General features: G+C 37.5%; 1 protein-coding gene across 17 annotated transcripts in view; it reads left to right on the top strand.

Annotated features, from left to right (window-relative positions):
* LOC127880323 (uncharacterized) overlaps positions 1-20,140 on the top strand; it is a 64,651-nt gene that overhangs the window by 32,960 nt on the left and 11,551 nt on the right. For 4 of the 17 annotated variants that reach the window (XM_052427706.1, XM_052427709.1, XM_052427707.1 and 1 more), the window contains exons 3-4: positions 2,876-2,956; positions 3,270-4,653. The exons of 2 other annotated variants lie outside the window; for them this stretch is intronic. In XM_052427706.1, the coding sequence (XP_052283666.1) occupies positions 2,876-2,956; positions 3,270-3,548 (360 nt within the window). In that variant the 3' untranslated portion in view covers positions 3,549-4,653. Of the gene's footprint in view, positions 1-2,875; positions 2,957-3,269; positions 4,654-11,091; positions 11,366-13,735; positions 14,195-14,591; positions 14,690-15,465; positions 15,549-19,190; positions 19,368-20,013; positions 20,095-20,140 lie in introns of those variants that run through there. 11 more of the 17 variants (XM_052427717.1, XM_052427714.1, XM_052427720.1 and 8 more) reach the window with 11 other exon arrangements.

Genomic DNA, 20,140 nt, shown 5'->3' with positions numbered 1-20,140 from the left:
ATTGGAATTGTAATGCTGCTGATATGCTACTGCTACTGCTACTGCTGCTACTGCTACTGCTACTGCTACTACTACTACTTCTACTACTACTACTACTACTACTACTACTAACTACTACTACTACTACTACTACTACTACTACTACTACTACTACTACTACTACTACTACTACTGCACCACCACCACCACCACCACCACCACCACCACCACCACCACCACCCCCACCACCGTTCACAGTGACAAAAAAACGTATTCACACAATGGCTGCTACTACAACTTATATACACCACCACCACCACCACCACCACCACCACCACCACCACCACCACCACCACCACCACCACCACCACCACCACCGTTCACAGTGACAAAAAACGTATTCTCACAATGGCTGCTACTACAACTTATAGCCCATATAGGGGGGCATGCATGTTTTACAAACAGCCCTTGTTTTCATGGTCCCTTGACATATTGCTTTCATATTTTGCATACTTGTTTACCAACATCACCCCAACCTATAAACAAGAGTAGACAACTCTATCAAGCATTTTGTCATAATTATTGCCCCTTTGATACTTAGAACATGCATATTATTGATAAATCTATGTAAAAGTTTGCGTTTTAGCCCAAATATTTCCTATATCCTTTAACATATTGCTTTTATATGTTGCATACTTGTTTACCAACATGACCCCAACCTATAAACAAAAGCAGACAACTGTATCAAGCATTTTGACATAATTATGGCCCCTTTTACACTTGGATAATTGAACATTTTGCTTAAATTGCCATAACTTCTTTATTTATGATCACATTTTATTATTACTTTGACAAAACAGCACTTACCTGAATACCACAATGGATTCCACCAAAACAATACCCCACGCCCCTACCCAGAATCCCTTCCCCCCAACCCCCCCCCAATTTTTTTTTAAAACATCATCTAATAAATTACCACACACCACATTATACCCCACTCTCACCTACCCCCCTACCCCCCTACCCCCCCCCCCTTTTTTCCTTTTTATGTCCCCAACTATAGTAGTGGGGGACATATTGTTTTTGCCCTGTCTGTCTGTTGGTCCGTTGGTCTGTTCGTCTGTTTGCGCCAACTTTAACATTTTGCAATAACTTTTGCTATATTGAAGATAACTATAGTAGTGGGGGACATATTGTTTTTGCCCTGTCTGTCTGTTGGTCTGTTGGTCCTTTGGTCTGTTCGTCTGTTTGCGCCAACTTTAACATTTTGCAATAACTTTTGCTATATTGAAGATAGCAACTTCATATTTGGCATGCATGTGTATCTCATGAAGCTGCACATTTTGAGTGGTGAAAGGTCAAGGTCAAGGTCATCCTTCAAGATCAGAGGTCAAATATATGTGGCATAAATCGCTCATTTTATGAATACTTTTGCAATATTGAAGATAGCAACTTGATATTTGGCATGCATGTGTATCTTATGAAGCTGCACATTTTGAGTGGTGAAAGGTCAATGTCATCCTTCAAGGTCAGAGGTCAAATATATGTGGCCCAAATCGCTTATTTTATAAATACTTTTGCAATATTGAAGATAGCAACTTGATTTTTGGCATGCATGTGTATTTCATGGAGCTGCACATTTTGAGTGGTGAATGGTCAAGGTCAAGGTCATCCTTCAAGGTCAGAGGTCAAATATATGTGGCCCAAATCGCTTATTTTATGAATTCTTTTGCAATATTGAAGATAGCAACTTGATATTTGGCATGCATGTGTATCTCATGGAGCTGCACATTTTGAGTGGTGAAAGGTCAAGGTCATCTTTCACAAGGTCAAGGTCATCCTTCACAAGGTCAAGGTCATATATAGGGGGACATTGTGTTTCACAAAAACATCTTGTTTATTTTTGAATGATCGTCTAATAAATTATTGAATATGAACAATTTCCCCATGATGGCTTACATTATACTGTTAATCACTAGAATAGTCGAGCGCGCTGTCCTCTGACAGCTCTTGTTGATAAGATATTTAGTATTTTTTACATTACAAAAAGTAATATTTTAGTGCACTGACATTGTTCTTCATTTTACATCTTTGTATAAAATAAACCCTAGTTAAAATGAGCCTCGCTCTGTGAAAAAAGGGTTTGATGCAAGTAAGTATTGTCTTCCCAGATAAGCCTGTGCAGTTCGCACAGGTTATTCTGGGACGACACTTTACACTTTTATGTTTTTTTCGTTAAAAGGGGCCTTTTCACAGATTTTGGCATGTTTTGAAGTTTGTCATTAAATGCTTTATATTGATAAATGTTAACAATAAAAATTTAAAAGTTCCAGTAAAAAATCAAAAATAAAATTTAAAAAAGGAAAAAAAAAGTAGCCCGCTGCAGGGCTCGAACCAGTGACCCCCGGAATCCTGAAGTAAAAACGCATTAGCCAACTAAGCTATCCTGCCAAGTATACATAAGATGCGTATTTTATACCTTATATAAGCAATCTTCGTAGTTTCACAAATTTAAACGACAACAACAGAACTCTCCAAATTATTCAATTGTTTCGCGTTACAACGCTTAATAATGTTTAGGTTTTTAAATCGTCAAAAGATGCATATAATGGCTATATTAGACCATGGCAAATGTTCAGTAATACTGTTTCCTCACAAATATCATAACTAAACCGAAAATGTGCTAATATGAAACAACTTTTTTTCAATTTTGTCAATTTACCAAACCGTGAAAAGATCCCTTTAAATGAATTATCTTCTTAGCAAACATCCAGTTAAAGTGGAAAATGTTGTCCCTGATTTGCCTGTGCGGACTGCACGACACTTTACACACAAGCATTAAAAACCCTTTATAACAGAGCGAGGTACTTATATTTATGTTGAGTTTTTTGTTCAGTTCGTGTACGACATGTGTACAGAGGACGCTTGGGTACACCGTCATACCCACAAACACTCGCCGTCACAGGATGACCTCGAGGTAACACTGTACTCTATAACATCAGAAACTTTGAAATGACATATTCGTTAACATTCTTATTGTGGATTTACCTCTACATAATTATGTGACACTGTATACTAGATTTTCGTTTCGTGTTCCTTGTGTACATATACACTTGTATATTTGTTTAATCAAAAATACAAAATGCATATCGTTTGTTTCCGGAAACGACATAATTGTTTTAAATGGTTTAAGCTGTGTTCATTTTTTGCGAAGCATTCTGATTTGAGCTAATGCAATTTAACATATTAATACAATAAAATATAATAAAATCCTATCAATGTTTCCATAGGAGTTCCTGGAGAAGCGACTTCCGCGAACCCTGCACAAGGATCAAGTCACGAAGCCCGTCCGCTCGTTCATCGAAGCCTGCATCAAGCGTGTGAGCGAGATGACCGCCATCAAACAGCCGGTGACCATCTACTGGCTCCCAAAGGGCGACCCTATAGAGCATGAGAAGTTCGAGCTCGATGGGAAAGCCACCGGACATTTATGCGATTGGACAGTGTGGCCGGCGGTGGTGAAAAGCGACGGGACGCTGCTCAGGAAGGGTGTAATTATCCCTATATAACGTGAACTTCCGGCGCTCAAAGACCGACTTCCGCTAGCTAGGTGGCCGGTATTCGGTTTATTTACAGGAGTTCTTGATGGATGAAAACATTCCAGCTGAGTGATGAGGAGCTGTAGACGTGTGTTATACACAAAATTGCACACAGTGACCGATTTAACGTACACATTGGTTACATGCTTTAACGTTTTTACCCTTATACATTATTTGAGTGCACTGATGTTGAGGACACAAAACACTTTTTATTGCACCCATATATATGTAGTACATGTAGTATGCGGATTAATTTTAACTGGTACTTGTTCATCACTTGACGAATTAACTTTTTAAAACTTTTTTGGTCACAGATTCAAAGCAAAGAATATGCACAAACTCAGAATAATACAATGGATTACAAAGTACGCTGTAAATAGCATTCATGTTATGCTGAATTTTATGTTCACATGGACATAAATTTAAATTTTGAAATTCTATCGGACGGAAGCGTGTGCTTCTCTTCATTTCGTTTAAATCGATGGCAAAACTTGTATCACACATATGATATAATATTAAAAGTCAGGTAAAATATACACATGAACGATGTAGTTATCAAGGCGAGAATTTGTTGATCCGTTAGGTCTAGGGTTCGAACACAGGTCGTAGTAACTTTGTATAGACTTGTTAACTTCTTAACTTTTAGAACATGCAAAGTTAAATCATTCAATACTTTTTTTAAGAAGCTCTATAACTGTGACCATGTGCTTTTAATTTGCACAGTTTATTGTTTATTATGTTTAAATTTCTGACGTGATATTTTGTGTGTGCTGTATAATGCAGGAAATCCGTTTTAACTTCTAAGATATTGACTTGGAAATGTCAATTGATGTTTTCGATGTAAATAGCGACCGTTATTGAATATTTATATTTATATATTTAATTTGTCTGAAACTTGGTATCACACTCAATAACTTTATGGTAACAGCCTCATAGTAACAGAGATTGTTATAATGTTGGTAACCAATGTCAATGCATATTTATACGTGCATTTTATGGATGTATTATTTCTTTGGCGTCGAATAACTTTAAACACCCTTTATGAGAGCGTTCTGTTCATAAAGGTGTCACATCACTGCGTTCGTCTGATCTTTAAACTAGCATTTCATTACTCGCGCTATATTTTGCGAAATGTGCATACTCTTTCATGAAGTCGACTGAGAAAATAGCAATATTTTTTCGTGGAATTTCTAAATTATATTTCTATAAATAAGCGTATCTTCTGTCTCGATCGTATACTTATGCAACTCTATAAATCATTCTATATATAATTTATATTTCTTGACAACTTACTTAAAGAAAACCACGCTCCATCTTAACAGTAGTTCCTACCTACCCATCTTGCATGATGCAAAATCACACAGATTGGTTTAGAAGCGGCACTAGTGGACACAATGTCTTTTGCAGCGAAATCAAAAGTTTGTTTTTTAGTGTGTGATTTCACTATTGTTGTATAGCTCAGATTTTGTAATGCGGTTTTGTGGCACTCTAAACGTTCAAACTGAACGATTTGTCAGTTGCCAACATGTGTTTAAATATAGAATTTATATGCATATCAGCTAGCCTCAAATGCCCACATTTAATAAAACTCCGTGTCATGAATCTCTTGTGAGATGAATATGTTATTGTATTGTGACTGATTTACTTCTCACAATATGATGTATGGAAAGTTTTACACATCATATTATTTGATATGTCAAAACTACTTATTAAGGTGACAATTCTTCAGAGAATCGCTTGAATATAAGGAACCTAACTTTGATTTTTTTATCCCCCGCCATAGGCGGAGGGATATTGTTTTTGCGTTGTCCGTCCGTCCGTCTTTCCGTCAGTCTTTCCGTCCGCCCGTCCGTCCGGCACTTTTTTTGTCCGGAGTCATATCTTGGAAGTGCTTTGGCGGATTTCAAAGAAACTTGGTATGAGTATATATATATATATGGATAAGAGGATAATGCACGCCAAATGGCATTGCACACCATCTGTTAATGGTAGAGTTATGGCCCTTTGTATCTTGGAAAAATGTTTTTTTGTGTCCGGAGCCATATCTTGGAAGTGCTTTGGCGGATTTCATTGAAACTTGGTATGAGTATATATGGATAAGAGGATGATGCACGCCAAATGGCATTGTACACCATTGGATAATAAAGGAGTTATGGCCCTTTGTATCTTGAAAAATGCTTTTTTGAGTGTCACTTTTGTGTCCGGAGCCATATCTTGGAAGTGCTTTGGCGGATTTCAATGAAACTTGGTATGAGTATATATACGGATAAGAGGATGATGCACGCCTAATGGCATTGTACACCATCTGTTAATGACAGAGTTATGGCCCTTTGTATCTTGGAAAAATGCTTTTTTTGTGTCCGGAGCCATATCTTGGAAGTGCTTTTGCGGATTTCATTGAAACTTGGTATGAGTATATATACATGGATAAGAGGATGATGCACGCCTAATGGAATTGTACACCATTGGATAATAAAGGAGTTATGACCCTTTGTGTCTTAAAAATAAGCTTTTTTGAGTGTCAAATATCACACTTTTGTGTCCAGAAGCATATTTGCGGGGGATATCAATTCAACGAATTTGCTTGTTCAGTTTGTCTTTCTGGAGTGAGGGGAAAGTTTCCATTTACAAATAAAATATTTAATAACAGCAAATCCATTGTAAAACTTGCAGATCCCTCTCTGAATTTTCACGAAATTTCAAGTCCACATTTAACGGGCAGCTTATCAAAATTTCACGTTACTGAGAATATGTAGATTTGTAGAATCGTATATGATGCTTGTACGCATAAACATTCTGGAAATTCAATTATTGGAAAAAAGTAAAATGGTCAGATGATGTTGAATAATCATTAATGTTATAAGTCATGGTGTCATTGAGTTTGTACATATTGATCTCAAAATAAATCGGACTTTGCTTTCTTCTCAAGTTACCAGCCCGCCAATTTGCATGATTATATCGTGCGTACAATGAATGGTCTACGGAGGACCGACTGTCATACCTATCCGCCGAGGGCAACCGTCTACCACCACCACCACAGCCACAACCACCAATACCATATTGAGCATACGTTGTAAAAAGGTTTCAGTGCAATAATTGATAAAAAACCCAGGTCAAACTGAATAATTGTCAAACACAATTTTGGTCCATTGATTTTTGGCCTTTTCATTATTTTTTTTATCTATAATATTTTTTCCCTGCGTATTTTTACGCAACGCTTTTTGATATTGAACTGATTTGTGGCATTTCAGTCTACCTGACTTACGAATGAAGTGTGAGTTTCGTTCCGGTCCTTTGATTTTTGGCTACGTTTTTGGTCTTTTTTCTAAAATAGCTGCTATGCGGCTTCAAAGCGCAATAGGAGGCAGTGTGTTTCACAAACACAGCTCTTGATATGTAATATCACATCGATATCCGTTTTAACATCCCATTGCGTCAGACGCAGACCGCAGACTTAGACACCCAATGTTTAGCTCGCAAGGCAAACGACGCGAGGTCAGCCTACATTTGATGCACCTTCGATTTTTTTAGCTCCACTGGCCAGAGGCCTATTTTGTGCAAACTTTAAAAATCTTCTTGTTCATAATTAAAGAGCCTAGGGCAACTAAATTTGGTATGTAGTGATATCTAATAGTCCTCTACCAATTTTGTTCATGACCCGCAGATGACCCCCTATTTATTTTCAGGTCACTAGGTCAAAGGTTAAGGTCACGGTGACCCGAAATAGTAAAATGGTTTCCGGATGATAACTCAAGAACGCTTGATCATGAAACTTCATAGGTACATTGATCATGACTCGCAGATGACCCCTCTTGATTTTCAGGTCACTAGGTCAAAGGTCAAGGTCACGGTGACCCAAATTGTAAAACGGTTTCCGGATGTTAACTCAAGAACGCTTATGCCTAGGATCATGAAACTTCATAGGTACATTGATCATGACTTGCAGATGACCCCTATTGATTTTTAGGTCAAAGATCAAGGTCACGGTGACCCGAAATAGTAAAATGGTTTCTGGATGATAACTCAAGAATGCTTATGCCTAGGATCATGAAACGTCATAGGTACATTGATTATGACTCGCAGAATACCCCTAATGATTTTCAGGTCACTAGGTCAAAGGTCAAGGTCACGGTGACTCACCTTAGAAAAATGGTTTCCGGATGATAACTCAAGAAGGCTTACACCTAGGATCATGAAACTAAAAAGGTACATTGATCATGAATCGCAGATGACCCCTATTGACGCTCAGGTCACTAGGTCAAAGGTCACGGTCACTTTACACAGTAAATGGTTTCCGGATTATAACTCAAAAAAGCTAAACGCCAAGGATCATGAAACTTCATAGATACATTGATCATGACTCGCAGATGACCCCTATTGATTTTAGGTCACTTGGTCAAAGGTCAAGGTCACAGTGCCAAATAACGTATTCACACAATGGCTTCCACTACAACTGACAGCCCATATAGCTGACGACTTTATATATAATTGTGAAACCGAGAAATTGCTGAAGATGAGCAATTTCTCCTGTTATCACAATTATTTCTTCCCTACCTGATCATTTCCTTCAGATTTCATTACAATTTTAATTGTCGTCTGCAATCTCTTTCAAATTGGGAATGTCCAAAATGTGTCGTTTAGTAAAGGGTTAAGGCATTTTGATTTATATGGGTCTTGTGAATCTGTTTCAAATCAAATGCGTAGATTTGATCTTCAGCATCTAAAAATATATGAAATAGAAAGAACGACAATATCTTTTGGAGAGATAAATGTACCCACGTTATAAGCAAAGGACCTGTGCAACAATTCCCAGGCTTTTTAGTCTGTTTAGTTAACACGGTAGTAACTTTTTCCATATATAAAAATGCTCACCTTTCCAACTTAAAGCGCCTAGTGGGACGAGGGATAGAAAGAGAAAGTCGCATGCTTGAGTACATTTCAACCTATGCGCATTGCACGTTTTTTTTCGCATAAAAAAACAGTGGAGCGACACAGGGCCATCATGGCCCTCTTGTTTTCAAAACCATGCACTGATGCGAATGACGCGTGCGGCATGCGTGAATACTGGGTAAGACGCCCAGCGTTAGCATGGCTTACATGCTTGAACAGTTCGAAGTTCATAGATTCACACGGTAGTCGCGCGGTTGACGAAGTAAACTCGTCTCAACAATATATCATTGCGGAAAGCCGCTATGCATGACCCATCATATGTTTATGAACTAGATACAGTTAATCTTGTATTAAGAGACCACTCAAGGGAGTAATCAAAAGTGGTCTCTTAATAAAATGGTCTTTAAATAAAAAAGGCCATTCTGGAAGAATGCTTACCCTCAATTTTAATCTATATGAAGGATAATCTCTTTTGTCAACAATGATTTTAACTTTTATAATAAAATGAATATAAACACAATACATAAACAATATTTTACTTATAATGTGTTTTATTTTTTTCATTTTTTTATAAATATCATTTATTATAAATGAATTGTGTGTACATATTTATTTGAAACAAGAAATATCTTTAAAAAAGATATACGGCGTTGATTGTGGTCGATGTTTATGAACGATCAAAAGTTATCTCTATGAGATAAAAAGTAGCGGATGCCTTTTTTCTGCGCAGTTCTTAGCTACATCATAAGCAAATCAATTACGGGGTGTTGCGCCAGATTTCGTGGCTTATTTTGCTTTATGTGATATTATTACTCAGATATCTATATTTACATAATAGAAAAACACAAGAAACATGAAAATAAACGAGTGCATATAGGTCAGCCGGCAATACTCGAATCTTATTTAATTGCATAATTATAGTATAGTGAATTATTGTGCTCTTGCTTAATAAACTGGTCTAAATGGATAAATATTTCTAGTTAATTTTATCAAAATTGGTCCTTATCATGGTTGAAACCATATTAAAAATCGATGATTGACATACCACAATAATATCGCCGAATATCTTTATTTAGTATCTCTCTGATCAAAACAGACTTCAAGTGCACAAAGTTTACGAGACGGCGTTTATATAAAGATTTCTGCAACTGACCGCAAACTGACCATGATACCTTGCGGATTGGAATGCAATGCATTACAGTCACTACGTTATTGTCAGTAAGACCGGTGTAACACAATGATCGCAACCCCTTCTGCGAACTCCGGTGATGAACTGTATATAAACTCTGACTTTCACAAATGGCCGCGACTTGACCCGAAACCTCGCGGGTTGAAATGCAATGCAAGTAAGTACTAAATATGACAACATAGCCTTTAGTATAAACGCTTTTGCGCTGGTAATTCTCTGAAAATAAAAGGTGAACGCACAAACTGTATTTATGCCGAAAATTGATTGAAAAACTGTTCTATCTATTGAGCCTTTTCATTAGAGATAAAATTGTTTCATGCAGAAAAACAGTGTTACAAAGACGCGGATATGTTTCCAATGTTCAAGTGTTATACTCAAATCAGCCAATGGAATAAATGAAGTGTATTCATTCGAACCTAGCCGCGGGAAATTTTATTTGAGTATTATTGGACACTTACAAAGGTCAAGTCAGGGTGAAAAGCTGGCTTAATACAGCTTACGCCGAAAAAACAACATAGACAAGGAAATATTTTTCGCATTTTTTTTCACCTGACACATTATTATCCACGTCTTCAAGCACCTAGGCTTTACGCTTAAGAATGTTCTGAATTTGAGTTTTACCGACTCCAAACTCATGTGCGATTTTACGTCCAAAACCCGAATTTTCTCGTTCAACGTTAACACTTTTCGTTTTGACATTTTAATTTCTGCATGTACGCTTAAGGAAATCTAACTCGATTATAATACATAATGAGCTGAAAAAAACACGTCAATTGAAAACAAACAAACAGACCTGATTGGAAAATTTATTAAGTAAATAGCAATGTGATTGGCTAACAACTATCTACTAATTAGCATAATTCCAAATGGTAATGTACGGATTTCGACAGATATTGCCGAGTAAAAGTTTATTTTCCGCACTTCTCAGGAAATGTTTGTCGCGTACAGTGCATTGTTTCTGCACCTGTTATCTATACTCGAGAAAAATCTGCGTTGTCTCTTAACGTTTCACATAGTAAACTATTTAAGCTGTAGATTGTGCGCAATACGTTCCTCTATTATTCAACCCAATGAATGTATACGCAGTCTACAACAATACCGGTCAGAACCGGTCAACGAAAAAAAGCATAATCATAATGGTTGGTGTGAAAACAAAGCAGAGGTGTAACAGTACATCTTTTCGGCTTAGATAAACACGGATTTGTCTCTGAAAGAGCAATAGATTAACCACATTTACCTTCTAGTGGTCGCTTAATTCAAGATTCGGACATCAAAATACACAAAAATCAGCAGTCGCTGGTCGCGTATGACAAAAGTCGCTTAATACAAAATAACAAAGTTAATACGAAAAAGCTCCGTGGGATTTCAAAATGGTCGCATAAGACAAAGGTCGCTTAATACAAGTGGTCGCATCCACAAGATTAACTGTATATAAACGAATTGTTTTCAGTTGATACTGATTGTGAAGAGTGGGCGATTATCAGTACTGTGTATTGATGTCGAGATTGAGTGTAAAACTGTTCTATCTATTAAGCCTTTTCATTAGAGATAAAATTGTTTCATGCTGAACACGTAGTTAAACAGGTTACAAAGACGCGGACATGTTTCCAATGTTCTGTCGGTATGCTCAAATCAGCCTATGGGATAAATGAAGTGTATTCGTTCTGACCTACCGTGGGCAATTTTATTGGACAGTTACAAAGGTCAGGTAAGGTGAAAAGCTGGCGTATACAGCAACGCCGAAAAACGGGGTCTGTAAACATACCCGCGTTCTAGGCAACTTTAATGACTATTAGGAGGTGTAGGGGTGGTAATGCAATCAAATGTCACAATAAGATCTAAAATCGAAAACCACAATCACGTCTGAAATTGAAATTTTATATACCTCGCAATTAATTTTTCTATATATTTCCTTGTATAAGACGTTAAATAAAATGACGTATAAATATATATTATATATTAGGTACCCCTATATACCTTAATTCGTGTTTATATCGGATAAGCACAGGCTAATCGGGGACGACACATTCAACTTTTATGACATTTTCTGTTTAAAGAAAGTATATTCTTAGCAAACATCCAGTTTAGGCGGAAAGTGTTGTCCCTGTGCGGTACCAACAACCACGCCTCACCCTCACCTCTAACTGAACCATCTTTTCTGCCATGAATGTGTTTCATGTACGTGACTATGTGTTCAATGAACGTTACTCTGTGTTCCATGCACATGGCTCTGTGTTCAATGAACGTGACTCTGTGTTCCATGTACGTTACACTGTGTTCCATGAACATGACTCATTGTTCCATGTACATGACTGTGTTCAATGAACGTGACTCTTTGTTTCATGTACGTGACTCTGGGTTCCAATATACGTGACTCTGTGTTCCAGATCGTAATCATTTGGTGTTCCATTTACGCGATATCGTAATCATCTTCGAGCGTTATGTTTTGCACTTAACTCTGTGATTGATGTATATGACTCTGTGTTACATGTGCATGATTCTTTGTTCTATGTACATGACTCTGTGTTCCATGTACGTGAGTCGGTGTTCCATGTGCATGACTATGTGTTCCAGTACATGACTCGTTGGTCCATGTACATGACTCGGTTTTCCATTTACGCGATATCGTAATCATCTTTGAGGGTTATGTTTTGCACTTAACTCTGTGTTTTATGTACATGATTATGTGTTTCATGAACATGGCACTGTGTTCAATGTACATGTCTCTGTTCCATGTACATTAAGTCGTGATCGTCTTCGCGTGTAATGGGACACGAATTAAGCACAACTTTAACGCAAATCTTTCCAAACTTTCGTCACAAACAAAAAATAGTGTGATTCATCGTTTTTTAAATTGTATCAGTCTTGCTGATAACGGTTTGTGATATTGCAGTATCCAGGGTGCAGGATCAACGGGGTTTACACACGGACTGGACAGAATGTAAACCCACCGTTAAGAACATTAGCTTTGCAAATATCTAAAGTTATTGAAATAGAATTGCAAAAAAATGTTTAGTGCATAAAAGACAGTTTTTCTTGCTTTTTGTGTCGACATCTTAAGATAGATTTATATTGAATGCGTCTGAAATCGATGCCAAAATTTCTCGTTGCGTGCATAATAACCGTGAACATTAATTTGTTAGAAATCGCATTTTTGTCCTAGAACAAAGGCTTTTTAAATAAAATAATTCTGATGTATTTCACATTTTCATTAGAAGCATAAAAATGTCTTTTATGCACTGCATGTAGTTGAAATTCTTCAGAATTCATTGTTTTAAAAAGTTATTTGAAGAAAAGCACCATATACTAGTGTGCTTACATCCATAAATGTTCAATTTTGAACCCGACAAAGTCACATGATCCTGAACCCTGTTATCACTAGCGCTGTTCAAATATTGCATTCAGTAATATTAAATGTACAAGAAACATTTGTAGCTTTAAAGTTGTGGTACTAAAACATGAGCTCGGAGTGTTTCCACCGCCGTAAAACGCTTTCAACCTGTCGATATTGTGGGAATAATTTATATAGTTTCAGCCATATACACATTAATTCGATGAATACAAGTCGATGAGAAATAAAGTTTTGGAACGTTTATCTTGACTGCTGTCATAGAAACCAAAACCAACTAGAAATGGCGCGGCAGAGGCCGACGCGTATCCCCACGCCGCATGTTTGACCCAGGGGGCACCCCAGGGTTGGTAATGGGGCCATACATAGTTGAGATTGACCGTATTGTCATAAGAGATGTTCAGTATCAACTTGAAGTAAATCGGTGTAGACATGAAGAAGTTATAGTACAAGGCAATTTTGGATTGGCGTTGTCTATGTGGGCGGGGGCGCCCCAGGGTTGGTAATGGGGCCATGCATAGTTGAGATTGACCGTATTGTTATAAGAGATGTTCAGTATCAATTTGAAGTAAGTCGATGTAGAAATGAAGAAGTTATAGTAAAAGGCAATTTGGGGTGGGCGTGGTCTATGTGGGCAAGGGCGCCCCAGGGTTGGTAATGGGGCCATGTATAGTCGAGATTGACCGTATTGTCATAAGAGATGTTCAGTATCAATTTGAAGTAAATTGGTGTAGAAATGAAGAAGTTATAGTAAGTTTCAATTTTGGGTGGGCGTGGTCTATGTGGGCGGGGGCGCCTAAGGGTTGGTAATGGGGCCATGTATAGTTTAGATTGACTGTATTGTTATTAGAGATGTTCAGTATCAATTTGAAGTAAATCGGTGTAGAAATGAAGAAGTTAATGTAAAATAACATAAAAATGAGAAAATGAGTGAAAATCTCTAACCCGGCCCCACCCCAACCCCCATTACTTTTGACCCAGATGTCAGATTAAAATTCCAAATAGTGCAGGGTCGCACATATGCCCATAGCTACCATGTGTGTAAGTTTGAAAGATCTAGTGCTTATAGTGTAGGAGGAGATAGTGGCCAGATCGGACGGCGGAGATAACCACAAAAAAGCGTGAAAAGCGTGGGGATAACAAAACACGATGAAGATTCCTGATTTGACGGATTTGTACCCGACACAAGTATAGTTTTTAAACAATTGATGCTACTAAGTTGATCTGCAAATTTAAAAGTTTATTGAATACAGTAAGTTGGTAATACAGTTAAGCTGGGTGTCTAGGCTGCTAGACAGTGCTCTTAATATGTGCACATTTATAATGCTTCATTGACGTTATTCCGCAGAGTATTTGCAGCTTCCGAGAAGTGTTGTAGAACTCGTATTGAATGTCGGGGGAAGTGACATCTAGATGGTATCATTTAATCTCGGGGGAAGTGACATTCTGTAATGGTTTTCATCGCTCATTCTGATCGGCAAACAGTAGCGTGGTTGTCTCTGACAGATATTGTTTTAAGAACGAATCTTGCAATTGTGCATTTCCTGCGTATAACATAATTATAGGTACATTATTAAATTTGCAGGGAAACTAAAATCGTTTGAATGAGTTAAAAACAGGCTGGACTATTCTTAATTTGGACGGACTAATGGGCGACTGAAGGAAGTGCAAGTTACATACAAGGTACCTTAAAATATCATTTGTGTTGTTCCTTCATACTTTTTGTTAAGTGTTAATAAGTGTGCCCAATAAATTAAATGACATATTGATTCTATAAATAAGCCGTGCTCTGGGAACATCGGACTTAATGCATGTGCGTAAAGTGTCGTCCTAGCCTATCATGTACAGTCCGCAAAGGCTGACCAGGGGCGATAATTTCCGGCGTTTCTGGATTTTCGTTTTTAAAAGGCTTCTTCTTCGCGAACAAAGCACTAACAGCGGAAGGTTTCGTCGCTGATGCATGCATATGTAGGACGTTTCTTTGCGCAAACGATTAAGCCCGGATTTCCCGGAACGCGGCTTAATATATATTACACCGCTCACTGTATGTAACAGCTGTAGCGATTCTTTAGGGACTCGCTTCAACTATCGTTTACAATGATATTTGTGAGGCACATTCTGGTATAGATGTTAATAACTAATCGATCTGCCGTAAATGCCTTGCTATATCCATGCTTCCCGACGCTGTTGCGCCAAGATTGTTCTGTACTGGTACACAGGATCTCGATCAAAACCTTTCTCTTTAAAGTTTTTAATGAGTACGTAAATGTATTGCACTGTTAAATGCTGATTTGTGTCTATTCATCCAATTTTTAAATAATGTTCTGCTGTGTAAGTTTTGCGATGGAAATTGCATATTGCGACCTTCAGCGCGCCATATTAAGTTGACATGTGTTGGAAGTGTAATTTAGGCGCTTGTCGGAGGTCTGATTGCTATAATCATCAAAATTTCTTGTTAGAGGTTGTCCACCAGGCGTCGGTTGTCGTCGATGTCTCCTGTACATATCTTAAAAGTGTTATCATCTTGAAACTTCATAGGCAGGTACATCTAAAAAGTCTTTTAGTTATTGGCCTTTGTTATGATTTTAATTAAATTTTGTCCGGAGCATATCTCGTAAAACGATGTTGGTATAAACTTGAAACTACGTATGTAGGTACATCTTACACAGGACTGAGTCATGCACAAGAACCATACCTCTTGCTCCCTTATTTACGCAGTTATTTCCATTTGTTAATGTGTATACTTACATTTTGTCCGAGGTATATTTTAAAAACTCCATGGAATCTTATCAGATAGGTACTTCTTATTGACGGAATATTCAATGCACAAGAACCGTGACACCTGCTTTTATATAAGTTTTATTTCTCTCTATATTTTATCTCACCTGCCACGAAGTGACATGGTGAGCTTATGTGACCGTTTAGTGTCCGGCGTCCGTTGTGCGTGCGTGCGTCGGTCAACAGTTTGTTTGTGTAGGCAGTAGAGGTCACAGTTTTCATCCAATCTTCATGAACTTTGTTCAGAATGTTTATCTTGATGAAATCTGGGTTGGGGTTGTATTTGAGTCATCTGGGGTCAATAACTAGGTCACTAGGTCAAAAAATAGAAAAACGTTGTGTAGACAATAGAGGTCACAGTTTTCATCCAATCTTTTTGAAATTTGGTCAGAATGTTTATCTTGATGAAATCTGGGTTGGGATTGTATTTGGATCATCTGGGGTGAAAAACTAGATCATAAGGTCTAATAATAGAAAAACCTTGTGTAGACAATAGAGGTCACAATTTTCATCCAATCTTAATGAAATTTGGTCTGAATGTTTATCTTGATAAAATTTGGGTTGGGATTGTATGTGAGTCGTCTGGGGTAAACAACTAGGTCACTAGGTAAAAAAAAATAGAAAAACGTTGTGTAGACAATAGAGGTCACAGTTTTCATCCAATCTTTATGAAATTTGGTCAGAATGTTTATCTTGATAAAATCTGGATTGGGATTGTATTTGAGTCACCTGGGGTCATAAACTAGGTCATTAGTTTAAAGAATAGAAAAAAAAAACTTGCGTAGACAATAGAGGTCACAGTTTTCATCAAATCTTTATGAAATTTGGTCAAAATGTTTATCTTGATTAAATCTGGGTTGGGATTGTATTTGGGTCATCTGGGGTCAAAAACAAGGTCAAATAATAGAAAAACCTTGTGTAGACAATAGAGGTCACAGTTTTCATCCAATCTCTATGAAATTTGGTCAAAATGTTTATCTTGATTAAATTTGGGTTGGGATTGTATTTGGGTCATCTGGGGTCAAAAACTAGGTCACTAGCTCAAATCATAGAAAAACCTTGTGTAGACAATAGAGGTCATAGTTTTCATCTGATCTTACTGAAATATGGTCAGAATGTTTATCTTTATAATATCTATATTTCGATCGTATATGGGTAATCGGGGGTCAAAAATCAGGTCACCGGGCCAATTCTAGTAAAACCTTGTGTAGATGGAAGAGGTCACAGTTTTCATCACATAATGAAATTTGGTCAGAATGTATTAATTAATGAAATCTGGCTTGGGATTTATATGGGTCTGATAGAATTTAAGGTGATGTGGCAAGGTTAGTCAGGTGAGCGATTCGGGGCCATCATGGCCCTCTTTTTATATTTAGATTTTGAATAGTTATATCGTGCAAACTATAAAACTTATCAACTTCATTGGTAGGGATAGTTAATAATCGCAAGAGCCTATACCACTGCTATCAGAGTTTCACCGTCATTATGCATGTTATTTCCATGCCAAAATTGTATCCAGTGCATATCTCGACTTCATCATGAAGTATCTAGGCGAATCTAAATTAATTGCATTTTTGGGGAAGTATCTAGGCGAAACTGAATTAATTGCATTGTTGGGAAACTAGTTCTTGTAATTGAACTGTCTATCTCCTGTGACATTACGAGTGTTATTTTAGCTTTGACAATGACAGTTTTAGTTGTGTGTTTTCTTTTGGTTGTTACAAGACCGTAGTTTAAGTATGTTTTTTTTTCATAATGATATTTGCTCCCATATGTAATCCATGTTTGCACATGTAATATGTGAAAAGGTTTGGAAATTCAAAGTGGTCCCCTTGTGAACGAATCACTTTCAACAAACACAATCATGTTCCATATAGTAATATTGCTGTTGTTGAGCCAATGGCGGAGATAACAAATGCCATTTAAGTTATTTTGTCTTCATCTTTTCTTATCCATTATTGTTCGTTTGTAAGTTAGACGTCATAGTAAATTGTCTTAAAATATTGTTAATTCCAACCTTAATTCGACATAAAAGAGCTTGTATCGTACACGAATGTTTGACTTATGCCATTTCTGACAATTCATGGCTTGTTTTCTTTCCAACCTTCTATAAACTGTGTCAAGTAAATATGTTAATTAGCTTCTGCCATAAACGCGTAAATGTATCAAATGAGCATTCAACTGTTAAAGGGGCCTTTTCACGTTTTGGTAAATTGATAAATTTATAAAAATTGTTTCAGAATCGCAAATTTTCGTTGTAGTTATGATATATGTGAGGAAACAGTAATGAATTTTTTTGGTCCTATATATATATATAAGGACCTAACAATTTTTTTTCAAGTACCTGTGGTTGTTACTTATATAAAGTATAAAATAAATCACTCATTAAATAAGCACGGTATACCAAGTGGTCTAAGCGATAGTCTTTTACTCCAGGAAACGGTGGTTCGAGCCTAGTTGAGGGTTACTTTTTATGCCGCCGGATCGAAAGATCGGGCGCATATTGTTTTTGACCTGTCTGTCTGTCATTCATGCATTGTGTGTGTCCCAAAACTTTAACCTTGGTGAAAGTTTGGTCATAACTTTTGAACATTGAAGATAGCAACTTGATATTTGGCACGCATGTGTATCTCATGAAGCTGCACATTTTGAGTGGTGAAAGGTCAAGGTCATCCTTCGAGGTCAAAAGTCAAAAAATTCAATCCAAGGGAAGTCATAAGCTTTAAAAGGGAGATAATTTCTTAACCTGCCAAATGATATATTTAAATTATATTTAAAAGCGGCGCAATAGAGGGCATTGTGTTTCAGGTCGGACCTCAAAGACCTCGTGAAGAGGCCGGTAGGACCTGTAAATAAACTCTGATTAAAAAAAAAGGGCATTGTGTTTATTAGCGGATCCGTGGTCTAGTGGTAACACACTGGCTTCACAATCTAGAGATCGCTGGTTCGATCCCCCGCTGCACCTAACCTACTAACTCGTCTTTCGCAAGAGACGTTAAACCGAGGTGCTATACACCGGGCACTAAAAGACCCAGGGTCACCTCTGGAACGGGGTGTCTCCTCTATCCTGCACTATCCCCCGTAACCAACTAACACGTCTTTCTGGGGGCGACGGCCATATGGGAGACAATCCCGGTGCACTCGATAAAAACAATAACAACAACAACGGGCATTATGTTTCTGACAAACACATCTCTTGTTTTTTCTTGCTTTTTGTATTTTTGTTTTTTTACTGAAGCTTTATAGATTCGATGTTTACATTTATCAATATAAAGCATTTTAAGACAAACTTTAATACTGCCCAAATCTGTGAAAAGGCCCCTTTAATGAATAAAACCTAGATTTTAACATCTTATTTGGCTAGTTAGAGTAGTTAATGTCCTTATCTTCATTCGTATCGTTGCAGCTAGTTAAATAGTTCCCGCCAAAGTCCCAGCCAGGCTTCGGATCGATGGACCACGAGCAACACATAGCGGACGCGTTCGCCAACATCCACAAGCACGAATGGCAGGATGCGCGCGCAGCTCTGAGCTCTTCAAAGCATGAGGAGGAAATAGTCTACTTGCTAATGAGGATTGTACGGGTAAGACTGAATTTATTTTAACGATTGAGACGATTCGAACCATAGACCCCTGAGTTCTGGCACCAGTCTTTTAACTCTAGATCTCGGATCCGCTCATATATTGCTTTGGCTTAACGATTATTATCACCACAGAAAAGGTGAATATATTGATATATTTAAGCGCTCTGACATTTGTGATGATGTAGTATATAAATTCTCTTCCATACCTGTCATGTTAGAATAATCATCCCGTACTCGTACATTTTTGATATGATATTTAGTATTTGTTACATTACAAATATTCATCTTTCAAAATGGGTGATTAATAATGTATTGCACTGATATTGATCTTTATTTTACATCACTGCATAAAATAAACCCTAATCCAAATGAGCCTCGCTCTGTGAAAAAGGGGTTTAATGCAATTAAGTAAAGTTTCTTCCCAGATAAGCCTGTGCAGTTCGCAGAGGCTATTCAGGGACGACACTCTCCATTTTTTATGATATTGTTCGTTTAAAGAAAGCATCTTCTTCGCAAATATTCGGTTAAGATGGACAATTTCGTCCTTGATTTGCCTGTGCCGACTGCACGACACTTTACAGAAAAGCATTAAAGACCCGTTTTAACAAAGCGAAGCTGTAATATTTATGGTGCGTTTTTTGTTCAGTTCGTGTACGACATGTGTACAGAGGACGCTTGGGTACACCGCCATACCAACAAACACTCGCCGCCACAGGATGACCTCGAGGTAACACTGTCCTCTATAACATCACAAACTTTGAAAGGGCATATTC

The sequence above is a fragment of the Dreissena polymorpha genome, chromosome 4, assembly GCF_020536995.1.
Source record: "Dreissena polymorpha isolate Duluth1 chromosome 4, UMN_Dpol_1.0, whole genome shotgun sequence".
Taxonomy (NCBI): domain Eukaryota; kingdom Metazoa; phylum Mollusca; class Bivalvia; order Myida; family Dreissenidae; genus Dreissena; species Dreissena polymorpha.
The sequence above is the reverse complement of the archived record's forward strand: the minus strand, read 5'-3'. Positions and strand labels throughout refer to the sequence as shown.